Below are 22285 nucleotides of genomic sequence, written 5' to 3'. Positions count from 1 at the left end.
TATGAGATAATTAATACAAATGCTGCAGATACCGTATCAGGGAACTGCAGCTGCTTATTCTTACTGCTTCAAATTAATGTTCCATACTCACATTCCACCCATGATTAATGTTTCATAAAATTCAAAACTATTTCAATTAAATTACATTTTCATAAAATAAATCTGATCTTTTTGTGTCCTCACAGTTTTTAACACTTCACATTTAAATATAACAATGATATCTGAGTGCAGGAAAAATAGTAGTAACTACAACATACAGAATTATGTGTCAAGATACTATCTTCAACTTAAAATATATAAAATTACAAAAGCATTGCAATTAAATAAGACAATACTAATTCCTTAGTCTGCCAGAAGTACCACAGACCTATTGTGGAATTTGCTAATTTATTTTCTGGAGCATAGTCAATATACATAAAAGTCTTCCTTTGCTAACTGCTGCTAACCTTTAGTGTTGGTTATTTCTCATCATGCTCTGTTATTCTGAACTATTAATTTCTGAGGATGAAAATTATGTTATTAATCTGTACATTGCATAGTAATGAAGATAGCAAAAAAAAGATAGCAAAGAGATATTCCACTCAGTGGTGAAAGCTTTTCAGACAGCCATATCCCAAAAGTGCTGTCATTTTCCAAATTCAGTTTTAAGGATTCCTGAAAGCACTACACAGCCCTGGTACAAAGTCTGGACATTCTTCCCTTCAAGGTCATGACTGACAAGAGTCCTGCAAAGACTTACTGCATTTGACATACAACCCTTTGAATCACAGCAGACAAAGATAAAAGGGTCCCTGGACAATGCTCTTTACAAAGAAAACTTAAAAACATGTATATATTATTTCAGTCTTTTAAAATAGCTATTTCTTGAAACCAGAAATGTTCAGTGCTGATAAGAGACTTTGAAAGTCTACCATATCAGGCAACTATGCACACAGAACCTGGAAGGGACTGATAGACCCTTCTTTCTATTGTGAGAGAAAATTATCATTGTGTCTCACTAGGACTGTCTACTGGTTTGCACTTCTTCTCTGGCAGGGAAGGACAGCAGAATTGAACACTGTGCTCAAGAATTACCAATTAGTAGAAATTATCATCATCATGGCTAGGCTTCACAAACAAAGATTTGAGGAGGGCTCTACCCACGTTTGTTACAAGCGCGCTGGTGGCTAAAAAGGCCAATAAGAGATAGACACGTCCAGTTGCAAAAGGCACAGCAGAAAGACTCCTTAGGTGGAATATTCTGCAAGGCACGAATCTTTATGCGTTGTCTTTTCTCCTCGAGAGTGATCCTGCGTGCGTTCTCAAAAGCATCAGCAGCGTTATAGATGGTGTGTCTCCAGGCCTCCCGATTGGAGGCCAGAGTAGACCAGTTATGGTGATCAATATGGCCAAGGCCATATCTTTTCTTTGGGGCTCCTCTCATGCAGCAGCCAGTGGCAAGTTCACCATAAAGCAAGATCCTAGGGATGCGGTGGTCCTTCATCCTTGAGACGTGCCCTGCCCAACGCAGCTGTGTTCTCAGCAACATGCCCTCAATACTTGTGACTGCTGCTTGTTCAAGAACAGATGTATTGGTCACATAATCTGACCAGTGGATGTTTAGGATTGTACGGAGGCAGCGTTGATGGAAGTGTTCTAGGAGCCGCAGGTGGTGGTAGTAGATGATCCATATAAGAGAGTAGACAGCACTATGGCTCTGTAAACACTGATCTTTGTGCTTTTCTTCAAGTGTTTATTTCGCCAAACTCCTTTATGAAGCTTTCCGAAGGCACTATATGCCTTTGCTAACCTGTTGTCTATCTCTCCATCAATCTTACCATTAGATTGTAGAAATTAACTACACTCTGTTCTGCAAGTATCTGGCATAAAGGAATTGTACATCGTATCAGATCCCAATTAAGTCTAACAGATCCAAGGCTGCATTGCACTAATTTTCTTCTTTTTGTATTTAGATTGTGATCTGATGCTTTAAACCACTTTGTACTTACCCTAACCATTTGCCTGTGTGTTCTTCTTGAATGTTTAATCACTAAAATCGCTCTTAATCACCTTAAATTGTTAATTGAAGAGCACAGTTGCCTTTAGACCTTTCAGTGAGGACTGAGAGGGTAGAATCACTCCAATCTAACTAGCTATTTGTGTCTTCCCTAAAGTGAGGCCAACAGAGGTAGACAAGCTCTTTCTCTACCACTGAAGAAACCTATGACAGTTAATCCATTATACAGCAATGTAACAGCAGGACCCAATTTCCCTGGCACCCGAATCATATGCAGTGGGATGCAAACTCTACTACACTGTATCACCACCCCAGTGAAATGAGAACACTACTTAAGTAAACGTAATCTGCAAATCTGCAGCTGTGTCTCCACACAAATTCACTAATCAAAAGTTGAAGGAGAAATGCAGAAAGTAATGAGTTAAAAAAGATATGATTAGGGTACCAACATCCAAAATGTTTACAAATGCATATATGAAATATGTTAGCAAAGTGCAATTATGTTTTGCTAGTCTCTGCACTGAACACTAAATGGATTGTTCATTAATGTCTTATGTAGATCAGGGAATTTTTATGAGATGCATATGAATATTCATGGCAATATAAATTTATTTAGCCTTGGTAATTTTTAATGTGGTTATTCCTTATACATCTTTTAAATCCAAAAATCCTGTATTACCAACAGTGATCCTACTGAATTACAATTACTATTTCTGGAGAGGAAGAGGAAACTTGTTCAGTGCTGTTTTATAAATAAGTCATAAGGATATAAGAAGCATGCACTGGTGAGGCATGTGAATGTGTGAAAATATCGGAGGGTACAATGTCTGATAGAATATCATTTATTTGCAAGTTAAAGGAACTATAAATCTGTTGCTTTTTTATTCATACAGTCTGCAGGAAGAAGTCCATGGAGAAAACTATTCCCAGAAGTACATCTGAAAAGAGAACAGCTACTTTACCTCAGCAGAGAATCTGTCACTGAACTAACAGTGTGGATAATGAAGGACAAAGTCAAGGAGCAAAGCAATGAGATACATTATTTTAAGTGGGAATATACCCTTATGTGCCCTACTGTATTCCTTCACCCCCAAATTTGTGGCCCAGATATGGAGACCATGTCATGTTTAGTATAAGAAGAAATATACTAGTCATGACAGGTTTCAGGAAATGCTTCTTTTCCAGCTGCAGTTTTTTTGCATGAGACTACTGTCTACCTGCATGCAACCTATTTGCATGGCTACTTTGCAAGCACAGAAGTTTTTGAAAGGAACTGCTTATAGTAGGCACAAATCAACACCATGTGTACACAAAACAGAAAAAAGCTATCCCAAAATACTTATCATATTGAAATCAATAGTAATATTCTTGCTGATTTCAGTACAGCCAGTACTTTGGTGCTGTCACTGGACAGCCCACTTTGGTGCTGTCTAGACCAGCTACTTGGTTTTTTGAAAAGGAAGGGAATTCTCACATTGATCAACACAGTGATGTTTTTTTAAACAATTTTGTTGACATTTTTCACAATGAAAAATTTCATGTTGTAAGTTTTACAACATGTAAAAGAAAAGAAAAATATAACCTTTTTGTTTAAAAAAATATGACATTATTTTTTGAAAAAAATCTATTCGAGACAATGTATTGTATTTTAGACAAAATCGATATAATTACAATGCATATTGTTTCTCCATATGGTGATTAAGAACCTGTCAAGACAAAAAGAGTATGGGCAATTAGAGATGCCAGGCAGTAATGTATTCAGTTATAGTTTTACTTGTTAATCATAAGCCATGAAAGGTATTTGAACTAACTGGATGTGCTGATTATCAGCACCACTGCCTACAGCTGAAAAGAACTGCCAAATGTCATCAACTGTGAACCTCTTCACTACCACATCTGAGACTTCAAAACTATTGGCCATAATAATGGCATCACTGTGTTTACACTTCCACAGATTTTGCAAGCAGTGCAGAACAGCGACTGTGACATCAGCAAGAATCTGAAAATAATGCATCAGTAGCTGAGACTTCAAAACAAAACCAATATTTTAATTACTTTAAGAAATAACCAAATGCCTGCTGATAATGGTTTTGAAGACATCCTAGTAAGAGTAGTAAGAAACATTTATAATGTGAAATTACATCTATTTTTTACACAAATTCCTTCCATCCTGTCAGTAGCTCTGTTGTCTTCCTCTGGATGCAGCCAAGGACCTTCACATCCCTCTTGAACTGTGGGACCCAGACCCGCACGCAGCACTCCAGGAGAGGCCACCCCAAGGCTGAATGCAGTGGCACAGTCACCTCTGCTGACTGGCTGGTTGTGCCATGCTTGATGCTCCCCGGCATGGGCTTTGCCCCCTGGGCTGCCTGGACACGCTGCTGACTCACACTGAGCTGCTGCCCATCAGCACCCCCAGATGCCTCTCTTGCAGGGCTGCTCTCCAGCCAGTCCTCTCCCAATTTAAACTTGTGTCCAGTGTTACTTAGCAATACTGTTTCTTTCAGTATTAGTCAGCATGAAGGAGCTGCGTCCAAACAATACCAGTGTACAACACCAGGTCCATAGAGGTCAAAACCACACCTGCTACCACCATGAAACTGCTGTGTAAAATATCTGATGCAAACAAACAGCTTATCAAAACAAAATAAGTGAGCACTGAACGTCTAGTCACTTCTTTAAGTCCAAAAATGCCTGAGAGTTAGGTAAGTATCTTAGAAGGAATTAATAAACAAGGAAACAGAAACCCTGACATTTTCAAAAGACACTGACATCAATCACCTGTGAAGAAGATGTAGGCAACAGCTCCTCTGATTACTCAGTCACTCAGCGGTGATGATAATTACAAGAAACTTCCTGAGGATACAGGCAGTGATAATGTCCCACAGGGGAGCAATTTACACAAACTCTCCAAAATCTTTCTGAAAGGTAGTCAACTAGGTACATAAGGTATCTAGATTTGATTTGTTTCTCATTTTCTACACACACAGAGAAACTCCCCAAAACAAAACAAAAACCAGGTCACCTATTCAGCAGAAGATAGAAACATATAGTTCAATCTAAACATAAAAAAATAATGAGGTCTTCTCCTCTCTTCTACCTATATAAGGCAGCCAAGCACCTGCCTGGTGGGCACAAAACTCTGCACAAAACTGCCAAGCTTAAGGCATAATAAAGAATCATCATCTCCTTGCTATTCACATTTTCTTTTTTTACCCTTTTCCCTTTCTAGGCTGCTTCTTTCCTTACTTCCTCACATTTTGAAGTGTCAAGAGCTAATGAGCCACACCTTATTTACATTTACTTGTACAGCACATAATCCAGGTGTCCCATTTAATCACTTTGGTCTTGAAAATTTTTCCGTGAAAAGAAGTTATTTGTCAGTCAGCACATTTCCGTAACAGAACACCTTTCATCATTTCATATCTTTCATACTGTTTAACTGAGTGATTTTTTTTTTTCTGGACCAAAACAGTATTTATTCTTTTTTTGAAAATACTAAAATGTAAAACATTTTTACAGAAAGGTAAGATGCTGAACATTTTAATCTAAATTAATTGACTGACATTTATGCAATCACTACAAAGAAAATGAATACTGTTATGTGTAATTTTTGAGTCTGCATATAAACTTTTTCTCTCATAGTATTGAAAGAAGAAAGGAAATAGTCTTCAGGAAAATGTCCCTTTTTTGTATGGCCTGATATGTCACAGGTTAAGAAATTCAAAGTTTTAAAAAAATTAAATAATGCAGTCTAACACTGAGACACTGATAGCAAAAAATAGGTCATCTATGAAGATCGCAATAGGCAGATACACTTCGTTTTCACAGTTACTGTTTGGCTTCCACTACAAAAGGATTTTTTCATTGTTCAGAATAACACTGATGAGCATTTATAATGCTTGATAAGGATTTTATATGCACTTTTATTTTATATAACATAATGATCCATGTCCATGTGGTACACTGAAACAAACTGCTCAACAATATAGGAAAAAAGTTCCCATATTTCAGTTTTTTTAAAAATGCTGGTTTTTATCTATCCCAAAACTCTGGAAGTAAAAAAGAATTTCCGATTATATGAGAACAAGATCAGAAGCTCTGATCAGACCATTTCATGTTCAGCTCTCCCAGAAGGGTATACAGTTCTGAAGTCATTAAACTGCAAGCCTCCGGGATACACCAAACTCACTGTATATGCAGTGCAGGTGATCTGCACACATGGACTGGCTTAGGGCTTAACAAATGTATGCCAACACTGTCAGTCTCTTCGCAAATGCCTTCTTAATGGATATATGCATTTCTATTTCCATTATGAAAGTCCTAAACTGCAAAAGAAACATTCTTCCAGTCTGAAGAAATCCTGCTTAGAGGCAGAGTAACAGAAAAAAGGAATAGTAGATTGTGCAATTATTCGATGACCTCTGTGGTAATGAAATTCAGTATAATTTTATCCTTACACTTATCCTCAACTTTCTTCTAGATATAAATACATATATATAGCTAGGAATTTAAAAATTACTTCCAAGGCTCCTTGTGTCCTTTGTCCAAATGTCAAGAATAAATCATTACCCTATTAAAAAGCTTATGTCGGATTAAATTGAATGTTACATCACTGGGCCTGAAGTAGATGGAAAGTGAAGGCTGTTTTGCAGGCTTTATGATCTGCAAGACTTTTTATGAGCTCATGTTCTGGAAAATATGTTTGGTTTCTAGGCTACTACTACTGATTGTACTTTTCTGTCTATCTTGTATATGACTATGTTACCTTCCAAAATAAATCACAGTGCTCAATTTCACAGAATAGTTTCAGTGTTCTAGGTGCCTCATACATATAAGCGTGTGCATATATATATACATATATATATATATATGTGAAGCATTATAGACTTCTGCATTGTGTGTGCATGTAAGCAAACAATATTTTTTTGAAGACATTTCTCTTAAATAGGAAATTTATGGATTTACGTCATCACTTTGAAATTACAAAGAATTTTTTGTGATAAATGTATTTGGAGTTAAAAATCACATTTTCATGACTACATTTTACACTATATGCTAAGCTACACATTTCTCAACTTGTTCCTCAAAAATGTCAGATCAGATTGTATTTCTTTCTCTGTATTTTGGCTAAAGAAGAAAAATACTCATTTGCACGCAGAAGTACAATGAACTAAGTTTAGTGTTTTTTAAGTATAGATATATATGCTATAGTTCTCAGACCACTTTTTGAAGCTTTTTCTCTTTCACAGGTCTTCACAGCTAACCAAATTGTATCACTAATTGTCACTGAATATGACAAAATCAGTCCTGAGATTCTATTATGATAGTGAGACAACTTTGGTTAGCTAATTAAAATGTGCACTTTTTGTTTTACATTTTGTGAATCAACAAAATCTCACATGATGAAATGTTGAAAGCATTTGGACCGCTTTCTCTGGAGAAGAAAAGTCAAGGGAATCTTATCAATGTATATAAATACCTGGAGGGAGAACATAAAAATGGAACCAGGCTTTTTTCAGTAGTTCCCAGTGACAGGGCAAGAAGCAGTGGCCACAAAGTGAAACACAGGAGGTTTCTGCTGAACATGAGGAAACGTTTTTTCATTTTGAGAGTAACTGAGCACTTGCACAGGTTGTTCAGAGAGGCTCCATCCTCTGAGATATTCAAAAGTTGTCTGGACATGGTTCTGAGCAACCTGTTCTAGGTGGCTGTGCATGAGCAAGGGGGTTGGACAAGATGACCTCCAGAGGTCACTTCCAATCTCAACCATTAGGTGAGTCTGTGATTCTGTAATACTGGTGTGTAGCCTGGTGAAAGTTAGGTAGCAAAAGTATTTTACTGATAATTTCAAACATCTCAACAAAGATCAACTCAAGAGACAGTTAGTTTAAGTCTTCATTTACTGGATCTTTGTTAAGATTCTCTGTGTTAGTTGCACAGGTTATTTTGAGGAAAAAAGGTATTCCTGTCTCCTTTTACACTAAATGAAGTTTTCCACCTCCGCACACCAAGCTGTCAAGCTTATTTCTGTACTTGTTTCTGGTCTGGAAAAGAGAAATGAGCAAATCAGAAGCCTGATATCCTAGTCATATCAAAGTCTGTTGTTACACAACACATTGGAGGAATTTGGAAATAGCTTAAATTAAAAAAGAAAAAAAAGGAAATATGTTTATGGCACTGGGTATCACTTATTACAAATCTTTATGTGGAAGACTGAAGTAACTTCAAATAATATCAACAAACTAAAATAGCAAATTAAACAACTTAAGATAAATGATTAACAATGCTTATCATTCACTCTAACTATCCTACCCTAACTTACAAAGACTAATACCTTAGACTTAATTACTTGCAGAATGAAGTGTTACATAGTATGTGCAAAACAGTACAAAGTGGCCTATAGAAAGGACAAAGACAAAGAAAGTAGTAATATATAGTTTTTCCTCACAAGAAAATTAGGATGTTCTTCAGAAAGGGGATATATTCCAGCTAGAAAGCTGAATTACTATATTTACTCAATATTGCATGCTAAATGCCTGTCTGAGAACCTTTTACAACAAACTAAAGAAATCAGCCCCATACATCACTCACATCAATGAAATTCTAAGAACCCCACATGCTGTATGTTAAGGATATCAAGACAGTCTGGTTCTACAAGTAAACGTGACCACTGCATCTTACATGACAAGATTCATGTTGCCCACAAACAAACACTACAAAGGTGCTTGCTGTAACAGGTCCAGGCTGCTAATCCTTACATACAGTGAGAGCTCTCACAATTACATGACCATCTGGATGAACTACAGACATGGTAAATCAGTGCTTGAGTTACAAAACCTAACTTTAACTCTAAAGAATGAAATTCTAGAGATGTCAAGAAATAAACACATGTACACAATAATCTTGTGAATAACTGAATTGATCTTTAGCTTTCTTTTTCTAGGCAGCAAATTGTCACAAATGCTCATCTCTGACAACTGCCTGCATCCTTTAGCCTTGACACACTTCATACTGTTGGCTATTTTCAGCTTTTGACTCAGAAAAAATACTTTTAAACTACCTACCAGTAGTCTTTAGAGCTGGTGGACAATGCTTCCTAAATTAGTCCAGTCTGTAGTAATTTTCTTTTAAACTTGCTTTCCTAATTTTATGTATCCTATTTTCTACAAAGTCTAGTTATGATCCGATGACCAATTAAACTGTTAGAAACATCCCAACTGACTTGAATATACTTGTATAAACTGTGTTTTTTTTCCTCTTTGACAGATTCAAACAGGGTGAAATACAACACAGAAAGAGTAATACTATCTCTTTGTTTTTTCTAAGCTGCAACAGTACTCTGTTCACTTTGTTAAAACTATACACTCTTTTGGTATTCCTCTTCTGAAGCTAAACCTTTTGAAAGAAGGTAACTAAATAATAACAGCTTATTAGTGGCATCTATCTCAGAAGTATCTTTTAATCCTCTTAAACTGTATAGAGAGAAATACTACAGAGGGTAATCAACTTCAAATACTGACCTTAAAAGAAAAACTAGACCCAAAAAATCAGATTCCTATGAGACATAGTAAACTGTGATACAAACTTGCTTGAAACTTTCATCTACACCTAATCTCAGAAAAGAAGACAACTGCTGAAGAGACCAAACAGAACAAAGCCATCTTAATTTACTTAGTTTCCTTCAAAGCTGGCTTTACAAATCTCTTTTTAAATGTTTCATGCTCTACTACTATTCTCAGGAATTTATAATAAACTTCTATTCAAAGAGCATAAATAATGTAAATAGTTTTGACAAGAATTATCATTAAAGATCTATCAATCCAGGATTTCTTATGACTTGCCATGTACTCTTAGCAGAGACTTGTTTTTTTCTTCCTACAAAAACATATTTCAGTACTAGCAAATCACAATACAAACTTGTTTTTCAAAGCCATTTAATTTTAGGGGGTGTTATGTTTTAAAGCCAAATGCTTTTCATTTAGCATTCAGACTATTATAAAGGTGCCACCATGCTAATGAGCCAAAGCTTACAATTTGACACAACTGAACAATTGCTGATGCCTGTATGCAAGGTGGCTGTAGCACTTGATCTTGCAGTATCAGCAGGAACAACAGTTAAAACACATGCCACAGCTAATTACATGGACCATGGTGCCTTCAGGGCAGAAGTTGGGTTTTTAATTTTCCATGAAGACTTAAATGTTTTATTTAGCAGATTTCTGACATGTAAAGTAGTCTGCATCTGGGATATAAAATTAAGATATCAAGAAAAAATAAAATTAAATATTGTATTTTGTGATGCAGATAAAATGCAACAGTGTTGGGTAATTATTATAATTTAAGGCAAGTAGAATTTAATAATTTCATTAATATATTTTTTCATAATGCTGATTCATCAACAATACAAAAAAATCTTTTTATTTACCAATATAAAATCTGCCTCCTTGGCAGTAAAAACAGTCAAGATATAAAAATGTATCACCTGAAATAGATTTAGATCTTGCTGACACTAGTGCATATTTGTTTAAATTTCCTTACCAGGACTCTGAGTAAAACTATAGTAACTTACATGAAGACTTAAAGCTAGCAAGAGTTGTAAAATGACAATTTTGCATAGAAAGTAAGGATTTTTTTTTTAAGTAAAAGGAAAATGTATTTTCAAAGACAGTCCGAAGTATGTAAGGATTGTCCTGGAGAAGATGAAACCGTAAAATCTCTTTTTAGCATTGTATCATCATTTCAAACTTTTAGAAATTATCACAGCTTGAAATGAGTAGGATAATCAGATGATGTGAACATGGCCTAGGTGTCATCATACTTTTAAAATGCAGACATTTTCAGAGCATCAGTGAATACACACTAGGCACATTAAACCATTCCAGTAGTGCCTCAAAACATTACACCAACCAAGAGAATAAAGGTTTTCAATTGTGAAAGAGCGTTCAAATATTTATACAAAAAGAGTAAAAGTGAAACAGTAAATCAGTATTGTTCTGTCTGTATGCTCAAGAGAAGTGAGAAAGGTTTTTCTTAGAGAAAACTTGTACTTTTATGTGTAATTATATTTTAACTATTGAAATTAACTGATTATATTTTAACTATTGAAAGAAAGAAGACATTGTGTAACCACGTAGGGACATGCTGATACCAAGTAAAATTTTTTCCTTGCATAATGAATTATTGGAATATTTTCTTAAAGTTAGCTCAAGTAGAAATTAGTTACTATGACAGAGATCAGCTTCAAAGAATAAATGAGACCCAACACGCTTGTTAAAAAAAAAAATTTTAGAAAGGGCAACCATATCACCAGGACATTGATGCTGTAATTAGCACATTTTATTTCTGTCAATTTTTGTGTAGCAACTATAGAAACATTAGCAATAGCTGCCAAAACCAGGCTTTTTAATCCCTGTCTTCTAAAGGACTTTGATATTTTAAACAAAATATCAAAATTCTAGCAGCTATTAGAACAGTCACTTCAGAAAAGCGATACTGCAACTATTTAAGATGGAGCACAGATAGCACAGTTGAAGTAGTAAAGTAAATAGGAAATTGAAATACTAAAGATTCAATTAATGTTACTGAGAACTAGTTGCAAAAAGGGTTCTTTAAATACCACTGGGTTTACATCCTACTTGAAGACAACTCAGTGAATCTCACAGATCCAACACTCCTTCAGGACACTACTGTACCATCATCAGTCCATTCCTGAACTCCCTAAGGATGTCAAATAGCTTCACTGTCCAGTAAGTTCTGATATAATTACAGGAAAAAATAAGTCAGAATCAGGTTACAAAATCAGCACCAAATGTTTTACTCGCCAAAAATAAGGAGGGGCAAATAAACTAGTCAAAAAGAATTACCTGATTTAAAAAAAAAAAAAGAGGATTTTCTCTTATTGTTATGTCCTATTGATGAGCAATGAAAGACTTTTAAATATTACTGCATATCGATAATATAAAAATAGTATCAGTAAAAAAAAATTACCATTACATCAGTAATGAAGATGCAAATATAGCAGCATCCTGTTAGCTTATTTTACACTGCATTAACAGAAAGACAATGCTGATCCAGATATTCAGCATATCATCTGCATCTCTTTTGGTTATTTATTTCAATACAACTACTGTGACATACTTCTAAAGCCTTTAATGTATTGTAAGATTGGCAAGGCCCCTTCATTTACATAATTAAGGCAATTATAGCCATTATAATCGAATGCAACACCATTTTAATGGTCTGGACTATATTTAAGCTTCCAGTTTTATAATCTATGAAAGCTGGTTGGCAGAGAGCAAAAGAAAATAATGAATATATCCTATAAAAAGCATGATCTCATGAATACCTATAATAGTTTATTGAGAGTTTGTTGTGCTACACAGACTAAATTTTCCAAATAATTTGAGTGTTTCAGGGACTCTAGGACTGACTTTGTTCATTAATTGTTTAAAGACTTAAGTTAAAATTAATGATTATAAAACACAAAATGAAACAGTATTTATTATCTTCTTTCATCAACAGGTTAGCTTGTCTAACTCTCTTAAAACTGCAGCAGCACAAAACCACAGGCTGATACACTGAAGGTTAACTTTTTTGCCTCTAAAGACATATTCACTACGTGAGTTCTTTGGGTTTTCTCCCCTACTAAAACATAGGGGGAAAGGAAATAGAGAAATCAACCAAGCTAATCAGAATTTTCATAACAAATCATTTTAAAGCAAGCTCCTTCCTAAAGAGAAATCTTTTCCTCTGTGAAAAGTATATGAAGAGTTTATACTAAAGGTATATATTACTTTGTAGTAGTAAGAAAACAACTCTGAATGACTAATTACTCATCTTGCATATACTGAGTCTTTACCTAAAAAGAACCAGAGGGTCTAAATGGCTCTGAGTGTCTGAACAGTCCCACAGAAATCGAGGATTACAAAACAGGCAATGCATTATTCTAAGTGTCCATCCCATGTGTGTAATACACTTATTTGTAGTGAACTAGCTAGTTTTACTTGAAAGAAAGTCTGGACAGTTCACCTTGAAATTGCTTCCTGTGCATAGGATGGACAAGGTCACCGAGGAATTCCAGCTGTGCCCACCTTCTCAAACATACACACTTGTTTTGTAAGCCACAACTAGCACAAGACATGCCTGACCTCGGCATCCTGTGATAAAAAATACTCACACAGTGAGCAGAGATGCGACACTAACATTATTTTAGAAATCCAAAACTGCATTACACAAATACTCGAACACAGGGCCAGATCTCCAGTTATGTGCTCGTTTGCTGCTAACAGAAGAAATGTGAGAAGCGACTTCTTGAAGGGTAGCTCAACACAGCAGGCTAGAACCGATTTCCACAGCCTTGAGACCTCAGCCTTTTCCATTTAAAAGTAAATTTGTGGATACGATATACATACCTGGATTTGTCAAAGCTGCATAGCTTGAGTATCCAAGGCTTTTAAAAGCAGCCATAAAAGTGGAAGGACTTGGAAATAACAAAGCAGTCCAAATAAAGAAATAAAGAGCAAAGACAAGGTCATTTTAGGGTAGACTGCTGTTGCAAAGGCACTTGGAACTGTGAGCAAAGAGATGCTTCCAGTGATAGGTATGTAATATTCCTGTTTTCCCTTTAGTGTTGTAGCTCTTTGCAATATTGACAACAAGTACTCAGCTAACAATCCTTTCTAAGGATTACACTTAATCCTGGCAACAATAAAATGTCCTTTTTCAAAGTATTCTTGAATATGTTCTGCAGTGTTATGTGGATTATTTTTCATAAACACAGCATATACACTCTAGCCTTTTTTATATAAACTATATTATTATGGGATGGACAATCTCCCCTTAATCCTTCACTTCTTCCTTCTAACAGTCAAATTCAATGGAATTTTAATTTCTTCTGCAATTATGAGTTCATGGTAGAGAATTACAAAAATATAAATCACTGTTCAAGCACATTCTACTCGTTTTCTTTTTTTCACACTATCAGCTCCACTCTGATTTGAATTAATAGTACACTTTTTACTAGAATGTCTCTGCTTCATTGCTCTACTTGCGTTTGTCATATCACTTCTTTTCAGCAATACACATATTTCTATCGCTTGTTCCCAAATATTTTAATCCCCGCAAAAACAGAAAGCAAGAGTAAAAATTTTTTAGCCAAAATATCATCAACCAATAGACTAACCGATTCTAGTTATCCCTTTTGAATTATAAAGGTGTTTAAAACAAACTGAACACACACTGTTCCATGCAGAAGTTTGAAATTACAGGAGAAACATGCATCTGAAGCAAAACTGACAAATGGAGCCACTTCTACAGTCTAACAACAGGTTATACAGCTGCATCTCCATTTCCCCAGTCCTTCAAAGTCCTTCCACTGGCCCTTCATTGCTTCCACATCACACACAGACAATATACAGCAAGTGGCCTATACCTCTCCTTTCCAGTCTTTCCCGGGGTTCCAGGGGAAGGAAGCCTGGTATGTGGGTGGGTTCTGGCTAAGCTCAGGCTATATGAGGAGGGAACCGGGGGTTGTGGGCATACAGGTCAGATCACTCTCATTCCAAACACATTCTCTGTCATTCTACACCACATTAGATTGTTACCAATCACACTACAGTAGATTACTACTAATTATGATGGAGTGGTCTCTTTCTAGAAAGTCCGAGAATGGAGTTTGATTAATGAAAGAAGATACTGATGACAATTTTACTTGGCTCAGCATCACTCAAGCAAAAAAGATATTCAGTTCAAAAATATAAACAAGATTCATGCAGAAAATTTATCTTAACATTGAAGGACAAAACAAATTAGCTCCATTGCATTTCTGTTATTACACAAACACAGTAATGAATCTTAGATGTCTTACAATTGCAATAATACAGTATTTTTGTGCTAGCATATTCCCTTTTTATCATAGATATAGAAATAACTTACAGATACAAATGAACTGTTGCTAAGATTATTAGCCTGCTATCTCAGAAATAACCTAGCATTTATAAAATATATAGCAAAGCACTAAAATCTGATAAAACAACAGTACTTCTTATTGAAGATCAAGTAAAAAGTGGTCCATCATTCACCCTTAATACAACAGAGGGAAAAAAACCTCATCCTTAATGAATTAGGATGACCAAATTCCAAAGTATAAAAATCTACAATGCATCAATTTTCATTTTATCTTCAAATAGCTTCAATTTATATATAATCTATACTTACAGTTCACCATTACTGTAAATGTATATAACGAATTAAAAAAAGGGAAAACCAATATTTTAGCTTGTGTGCCTGGACAAATATAGGTCTAAGATGAACAGCTTTAAGATTCACAAGTGAAAAGTATATATTATAGTACAAAAAGTAGTAAAAGCAAAATGGGCATTTACTGCTAAGTCAACAGCTTCTGAAGAACTAAAATGGATATACAGTAATACATTTTAGCTTTGTAGTATCTTTAAAATCATAAAAGGTTTCAAAGCATTAATACTGTTTAGAAATAGTCGATTAAGAAAGCTTACCTATGGATGATGTCTTTTCTTCTAACAAGGAAATTGAGTCACAATTGTAAAGCCTATTTACATTTAAATCAATGACAAGATTCATGTTGATGCCAGTAGTAAAGGTAAGAGCAGACATACCAGCCTAGATTTTTGTTGTCACAAAATGATATCAATCTTAAACAGTATATGCCAGAACAGATGAGATACATTCTTAATTTGAGTGCTTCCACTGATACTACTGATAGTTTTGCTCTTGTATTTCAGGCTTCTGCTACAGACTATTTTGAGAAAAATCAGTAAAATTTTCTAATGAAAATTAAGCAACTAAAAATGCATAGAGATTTTCTTTTAATGTTGCATTCTATAGAACTGCAGCAGTAATTACATAATAAAATATTTTATTGAATATAAATGTATGGTTAAGAAGAACAGTAGACGAGAAAGCTGACAATTACCTCCTGCAAATTTGTCACATATATAAAATGTTGCTACTGCTACTCCCAGACTACTGAGACCACCTCCTTCCATTTACTGTACATATTCTTCAGAGAAAGTTAACAACTGAGAACAGTTTTCCCATGATGAAAATGAGCACGCTTCTCTTTGTACATCTTTTTATAGGCTAGTCACTTACTTTCTGTAACAGGCATGAAAGTGTAAAATTAAATGTTACAATTAGATCTTTTAGGAAATGTTTTAAAACATACTAATATATTTGTAAATAAACCCCGAACAGCACTATAATGTAACACTAATTTTGTTTGGTGGGTTATCTTTGTCTTATTTGAGGTTTGAAAGTCAAATTTTATTCTTGATCACACAGCATGAACCTCTTCACCTTCTAGATGGGAATTTTGCTCATTGTCTCACACAAATGGCTCCTTCTGGCTATCCCATAACTGATCACTGATAATATCAGGTCTAATTGGTCTAGTATATGTTGGTTTGAATACAGATTTTATTCTATTGATGTCCTGTAGTTCATCTGGCAAAAGAGAAAAAGGGAATTACAAAACAGTACTATCTGTCTTTGAAAGGCAAAAATACAAAGTAGAGATTAAAGAGTTAACACAAACATTATTTTTGGCCCTCGATCTCTTTATTTTTTATGTCTGGAAACCATTCAGTGTACTCTCTGAATGCAAACAAAACAAAAGCTCTTTTTTGGCATCTATACCTGTACTATACGAAGACTGGTGGAGGTCATGTATTGAAAAGATGATGTTATGCAAATTAAATGAGAGGATTTGGGAGAGTCCTGTTTTGCTATTTGTCCCTGTATTTGCTTTTCAAGCACTGATGCACACAGAATGAAACAGAATCCAGAGCATCTTTAATCCTACTGTTACTTATCCTCATCTCTCCACAGCAATTAACAATTCGGCAGTACTCAGTACAAAACAGGATATAGCTGAGAGAGTATCTATATTCTGTGATTAAAGTCTTTCATATATGCTAACTGAAAATCCTTTCAGCATGCAATTTCAGTTGCCTTTTCAATTCCACCTGGCAAAAACTTAGATTCAAAGAGTATGATGTTTATAGAAGCTTCCAGTCCTACCTATATAGTCCTCCTCAGATGATGAAATAAAGAGAAGCCCTTTTTTTCTTCCATGAATATAATCCTATCTCTGTTATTTTAGTGAAAATATCAAGTGAGTTCTTATCACAGGATTTATTAGAAATTAACTCAAAAATTATTGAGAGCAAATTCTTCTATTTCAGTAGCTGATGAATATGCAGTATTTTACCCATAATGCCATATCTTTTGCCATTTAAACTGCAGGACCTTCAACCGATTCTGAGCTTTTGGGTATGACTACATATGCCAGCTGCCTTGATTCTGTGTAAAGCTATTATACTGTAAAAATATATATATATAAAGCCTTATATATACCACATTAAATGACATAAGAAGTAAATGCAGTTAAAATTTTATCCTTTTTTCTAAGACACATATTCCACAGACTGCATTATTTCTTTTTGCAGAAAAAAAGGTAACATAGTTCTTGATCTACACCAATAATTAAATGTATTAATATACATTACATTAATTATGAATTAAATATCAATTAAATAACAGTACAAAATAACTGACAGATGTCCATCTTTTTTTTTTCTTGTAATATCTTGAACTAAAACAATATTGGAGAGCCTACTGTAGTTTACAGTTTACATGATACCCATTGCTTTCTCTAAACTAAATTCAAAACAAAGAGATGATAAAGAAAGATCTTTATTTTATTGTGTCTTTTTTTGCTTGTTACTTTTGTTTTGTCAACAACTTACACATCTAGTTCCAGGTGAAGTTCTTAGCCCTTTCATGTATGGATTCAATCTAAGGGCCCCTGAACATCAATTAGATCCAATGTTTCTAAATGTATCATTAAAATGAGACAGCTTTCACAAAAACCCGGATACCTTCATCTGCTTCATGCATTCATCAGAGATATGGATTAGATAAACCTTAGAATTCACTTACAACTAAGAGCATCCTATGATTTTATGATTAGGTTCACATACATTTTATAAGGAAAATCTGTTTTTCTGAGTACTGGTTTAATTTTGCTTCCCAAAGGAGTATGGGATTCCACATCAAGACTTATCTGGAAAAGTTCATAGACATGCTTTGCTCTTCTGATACACCAAAAAAGTCAGTAAATTTTTTAATCTGAAAAGATGAACAATTGCCTTAGATAAGGGATGTATATTAGGAAACCCTTACTTCAGTTATCCCTGAAACAGGAATAATAATCTTACTTTGTCTGTCTGGCTTCGTCAAATTTGTAAGCAACTGACGTGTATACAGCTTAGAATCATGGAAACATAGAATAATTTAGGTTGGAAATTATCTCCAAGATCACAGAGTCCAACTGTTAGAACGCTTTATGGAGTTCTACTTAAAGACAAAACTTGTATTCTTATAACTTCTGCTATAAGAACTGCCGTTTTAAGAAATTTTGTATTGTCACAAAAATGGCTGAAATTTCAGTAATGATACTCAGCTCACTTTTGTATTTCTCAAGTCTCCTGGCCTTTGGCCTTGTAAAAAAATGATATTCAATTTTCAGTGTTGCAATAAAATGTAGCATTTGGAACAGCCCTGTATTTTGCTTGCCTTGACATTCTGTCAAGATGGGATTAGTGTTAATTCCCATACACATGGGAACCTTTTTCCTTCTCTTTTACATAACTAGGCACAAGCAATCTTGATCCCTTGGCAGCATAAATCTTCAAGAAGAGTTCAATCCTAATTAAAAACAATTCCATTTTTTTGAAGCAAAAAAAAATTGTCTCTAGATTTTTTTCAGTGTTTTAGTACAGGAGTACAAAAAACAGAATGTGCTTGAACGGACACATCAAGGACAAAAATAACTGCATCAGCTGAAAAAACTTCCAGCAGAGAAAATACTAATCTTGTTTTGGTAAAAACTGAGGGCAATGATACCATATTAAAAGACTAACACTGGAGAATCACAGGCCTGCTATTCACGGAGAGATTCTTTTCAGCTCATTATCTTAATTTCACTTAAAGCCCACTGTTAAGGAATCATTCTCATATTCATTCTGGAGATGCAGAAATTATTGCTAGTGAATACTGCAACCACATTGGGGTTACATTATATATCTTATTAAAGGGGCCACATTAACCATACAGTGCTGTGTCTTCCAGTGCTTTTCATTCTGCCTGACAATACGAGTAAATGACAGATTTATCTACTCATTAGAAGGTGTTACTTGAAACTGTAAATTAATGCCTTAAAAAACATCAAAACACTATAATTTTGCAGAGGAGTTACAGCACAGGAAGTATTTAATGACATATATTCAATTAATATTTAATTACACAATCAATTATATTGTTGAAGACCAAAAAAGTGACCTAAATGAGTGTTTCAGAGCAGTTTTTTAATTGATTCGTATGTCTGCATACAACTTAATGTTTATAGTGGTCATCTCTATTCATTGTTAAAAGAACATTAATTTATTTTTTAAACTAGGAAAAAAATAGTTTTGGCAGTAGCTACAGTTTATAATGGAAACAGTAAGACTCTCTTGGACAATACATTTGGAAGAGCGCGTCAAACTATAGTGAAATACCAACGTTAACATAATGCAGGAATGTAATGTTGGTTTCTTTTATCAGTATAAGGTTGCTACAGGAAAAAAACCCCAATCTTAAAAAACTAATTCTGCTGTATTTTCAATTATATTTGTGCATAAAGATTTTAGCTTAGTCATCAGAAGTGTTACTATACAGAAAGAACAAAAAAATTACATTTAACAGAGATCAGTCTAAAGAAAGAAACAAATGCAGATCTCCAGTCATGCTTCTCTTGGCAAATTCACATCCATGGTGCCCTAAAACCTCATGCTATGACAGCTCTTTATTCAGAAGCACCGAAGATGGTATCACGCTTTGTTTAACAACAACCTTCCAAAATCACCTGGGAGCCACTGAAATACAAATATGCTTAGCCATCACTTTTTTTCCACCAGTTTGTTTCAGCTGCACCAATGGCTAAGGAGGAGTACAAAGCAACTTCATTTTCTAGCAGCCTATTCTCATGCATGGTCCAAAAGGAAGCTGATTTTATTCCTATCAAGCACTTGTCAAACTGACTCATTTATATAATGAAACCTTTACTTATAGTCCCATAGTGGAACTACTTGCTCCTATGACCAGTAACAAGAACTTTTAAGTTTCCATTTTTTTCTATCACACTTTGTTTTCTTGAATATTTAACTGAAAACATGAAGAAGCAAGGAATGAATTTTTCTTTTTCTTAAATACAGCCATAAGCACCTCAAGGAGTATAAAAGAACAAAATAAGAACAGCAGTAAGTCATACTACAACAGCTCATTTGATAACACTGTGGTATTTTACTACAGGTACAATTTCAAAACATGGCAAAGAAAACCTTGAACAAAATAAAGCTGGTTTTATTCAAGAATAATCAGTGTTTCTGGTAACTGTAATCTTTGGTGAGCAAAATCTTACCTCCTTCTGGAAATCAGCTGTTAAAAATATTACACGAATTACCATCACTCACCTCTCCTATCACTTCTGGCTGCATTTGTGGATTTTTCAGAAGGGCAAGGGCAACGTCCTTCACATTTCACTGAGATTTGTTTTCCTGAGACACAGGCTTGATACTCTAATTTGCACTGTAAGGAGAGAGAATGACTATCATTAATAGAAACATATAACAGAAAATTATAACTTTAAGAATTTTGAAGCAATTTTTCACTGTGCTTAAATCTTTGCAGACACAGGTGCTAGGAAAAGTTTTCTGCAGTATATGCTACCTTCGTACCAAAAATTAGATTAAATAAAGGTACAAAGTTTTTGGTCCCTAACCTGGCTACAGTTTCAGACTTGATTCAAGCATGAATGCATGTGTGGTGTAAGACTGATTTTAATATCCATGCTAAATGGAAGTAGAGTGCATTGGTTTTATTTGTATTATATGAGCAAATAAACACAGCAACAATATTAATTATTGATAGGAAGCAATTAATAGTGAATTGTTAAAGAATTGATCACTTAATTTCTGTCTTTAAGATGACAGTATTCTAGTAAAAAGCATTAATGAATAAAATGGAAAGCTGCACCTGATGTAATTCTGCACAGTGACTGTCTTTTCCAGTATGGAAACAGATTAGTTTCGGTGCTTCTGATCTATATACTTAGAGCTCCAATCCAGAAACCATATAAAAATTAACAGCATCTAACCAAGAAATGGAATTGTTGTATCAAGCACACAAATATAATGTAGCTAAAAACCACATACAGAGAAACTAACATCATTGTACATTGTCATTCTTTCTGAAAAGCTGAACTTTTATTCCAAAAGAACAGTTCCTTACATAGAGATCTTTCCCTGGTATTTTGTCAATGTATTATCAGGAAAAACACAAACCCAAAAACAAAGTGGAGGGGAAAAGCATGTACAAAGAGTTTTTTAAAAAACAAAAAGAGAGAGATGGTTACAGAGAAAACTTCATCCTTGAACAAAAGACGGAAGATATCTCATTAGTCAGGTAAATGACATAGAAATATATGAGTCAGAAAACCAGTTCAAGTAACAAGTAAAAAGTGTTTTCTATGCATCACAACACTTCAGAAGAACAGTCTCACCAGAGTCTGTATCTTTTATCCTCTGACTCATCTTTCGTTAGGGTTATCTAACTTCAGTTTAATGCAATTCCATTATAAAATTATCAGGTTTTCCAGCAAACCACGGAATCAAAGTTTCTCTCTCTCCTAAAAATACGTAAGGGGTGGGAGCACTCTAGCCATGTAAGAATCAAGAAGCTTCCTGACAGGCTGCACTTGAGGTTTCCACTAGTTTGCAGATATAAGTGCTGGGAATTTACAGAACTTCATCAACCTTTCATGCAGTCAGACTTCCAGTCCTGCCACACACTCATGCGGTTCTCTGCCTAGCATAAGCTGAGCTGCATCACTTTATTGATATAATACCTTTTTGCACTGCCAGTACCAAAAAGAAGACAGAAAAGGATACCACATATTTTATGTATTTCCATAAAATCATTATTATCTGAATAACTGAAGTATACTTTACTTTTTGTCAAAAAGGTATCGTTAAAGTAAAACAACACTGAAAAAACCTTTTAATTAAAAAAAAAACAAACAAAAAACCAAACAACCCCCCCCCAAAAAAACCAAAATCAAACTAAACAAGTAAAAAAAAAACCCAAACAAAAAACAACAACAACAAAAAAACCCAAACAGAACTGCTCCATTTGAAAGCTATATAGCCA

The 22285-nt window shown here is 34.7% G+C and overlaps 1 protein-coding gene across 3 annotated transcripts in view; it reads right to left on the bottom strand.

Moving 5' to 3' along the window:
- The window catches only part of SPOCK3 (SPARC (osteonectin), cwcv and kazal like domains proteoglycan 3), a 173856-nt gene that overhangs the window by 26691 nt on the left and 124880 nt on the right, over positions 1-22285 (bottom strand). For all 3 annotated transcript variants that reach the window (XM_027738292.2, XM_027738303.2, XM_027738323.2), the window contains one exon: positions 20551-20665. In XM_027738292.2, the coding sequence (XP_027594093.1) occupies positions 20551-20665 (115 nt within the window). The remainder of the gene's footprint in view (positions 1-20550; positions 20666-22285) is intronic.

Source organism: Pipra filicauda, unplaced genomic scaffold (genome assembly GCF_003945595.2).
Source record: "Pipra filicauda isolate LSUMZ 115617 unplaced genomic scaffold, ASM394559v2 scaffold196_size3971931_pilon, whole genome shotgun sequence".
In the NCBI taxonomy this organism is placed as follows: domain Eukaryota; kingdom Metazoa; phylum Chordata; class Aves; order Passeriformes; family Pipridae; genus Pipra; species Pipra filicauda.
This window is presented reverse-complemented; position numbering and strand designations above follow the sequence as displayed.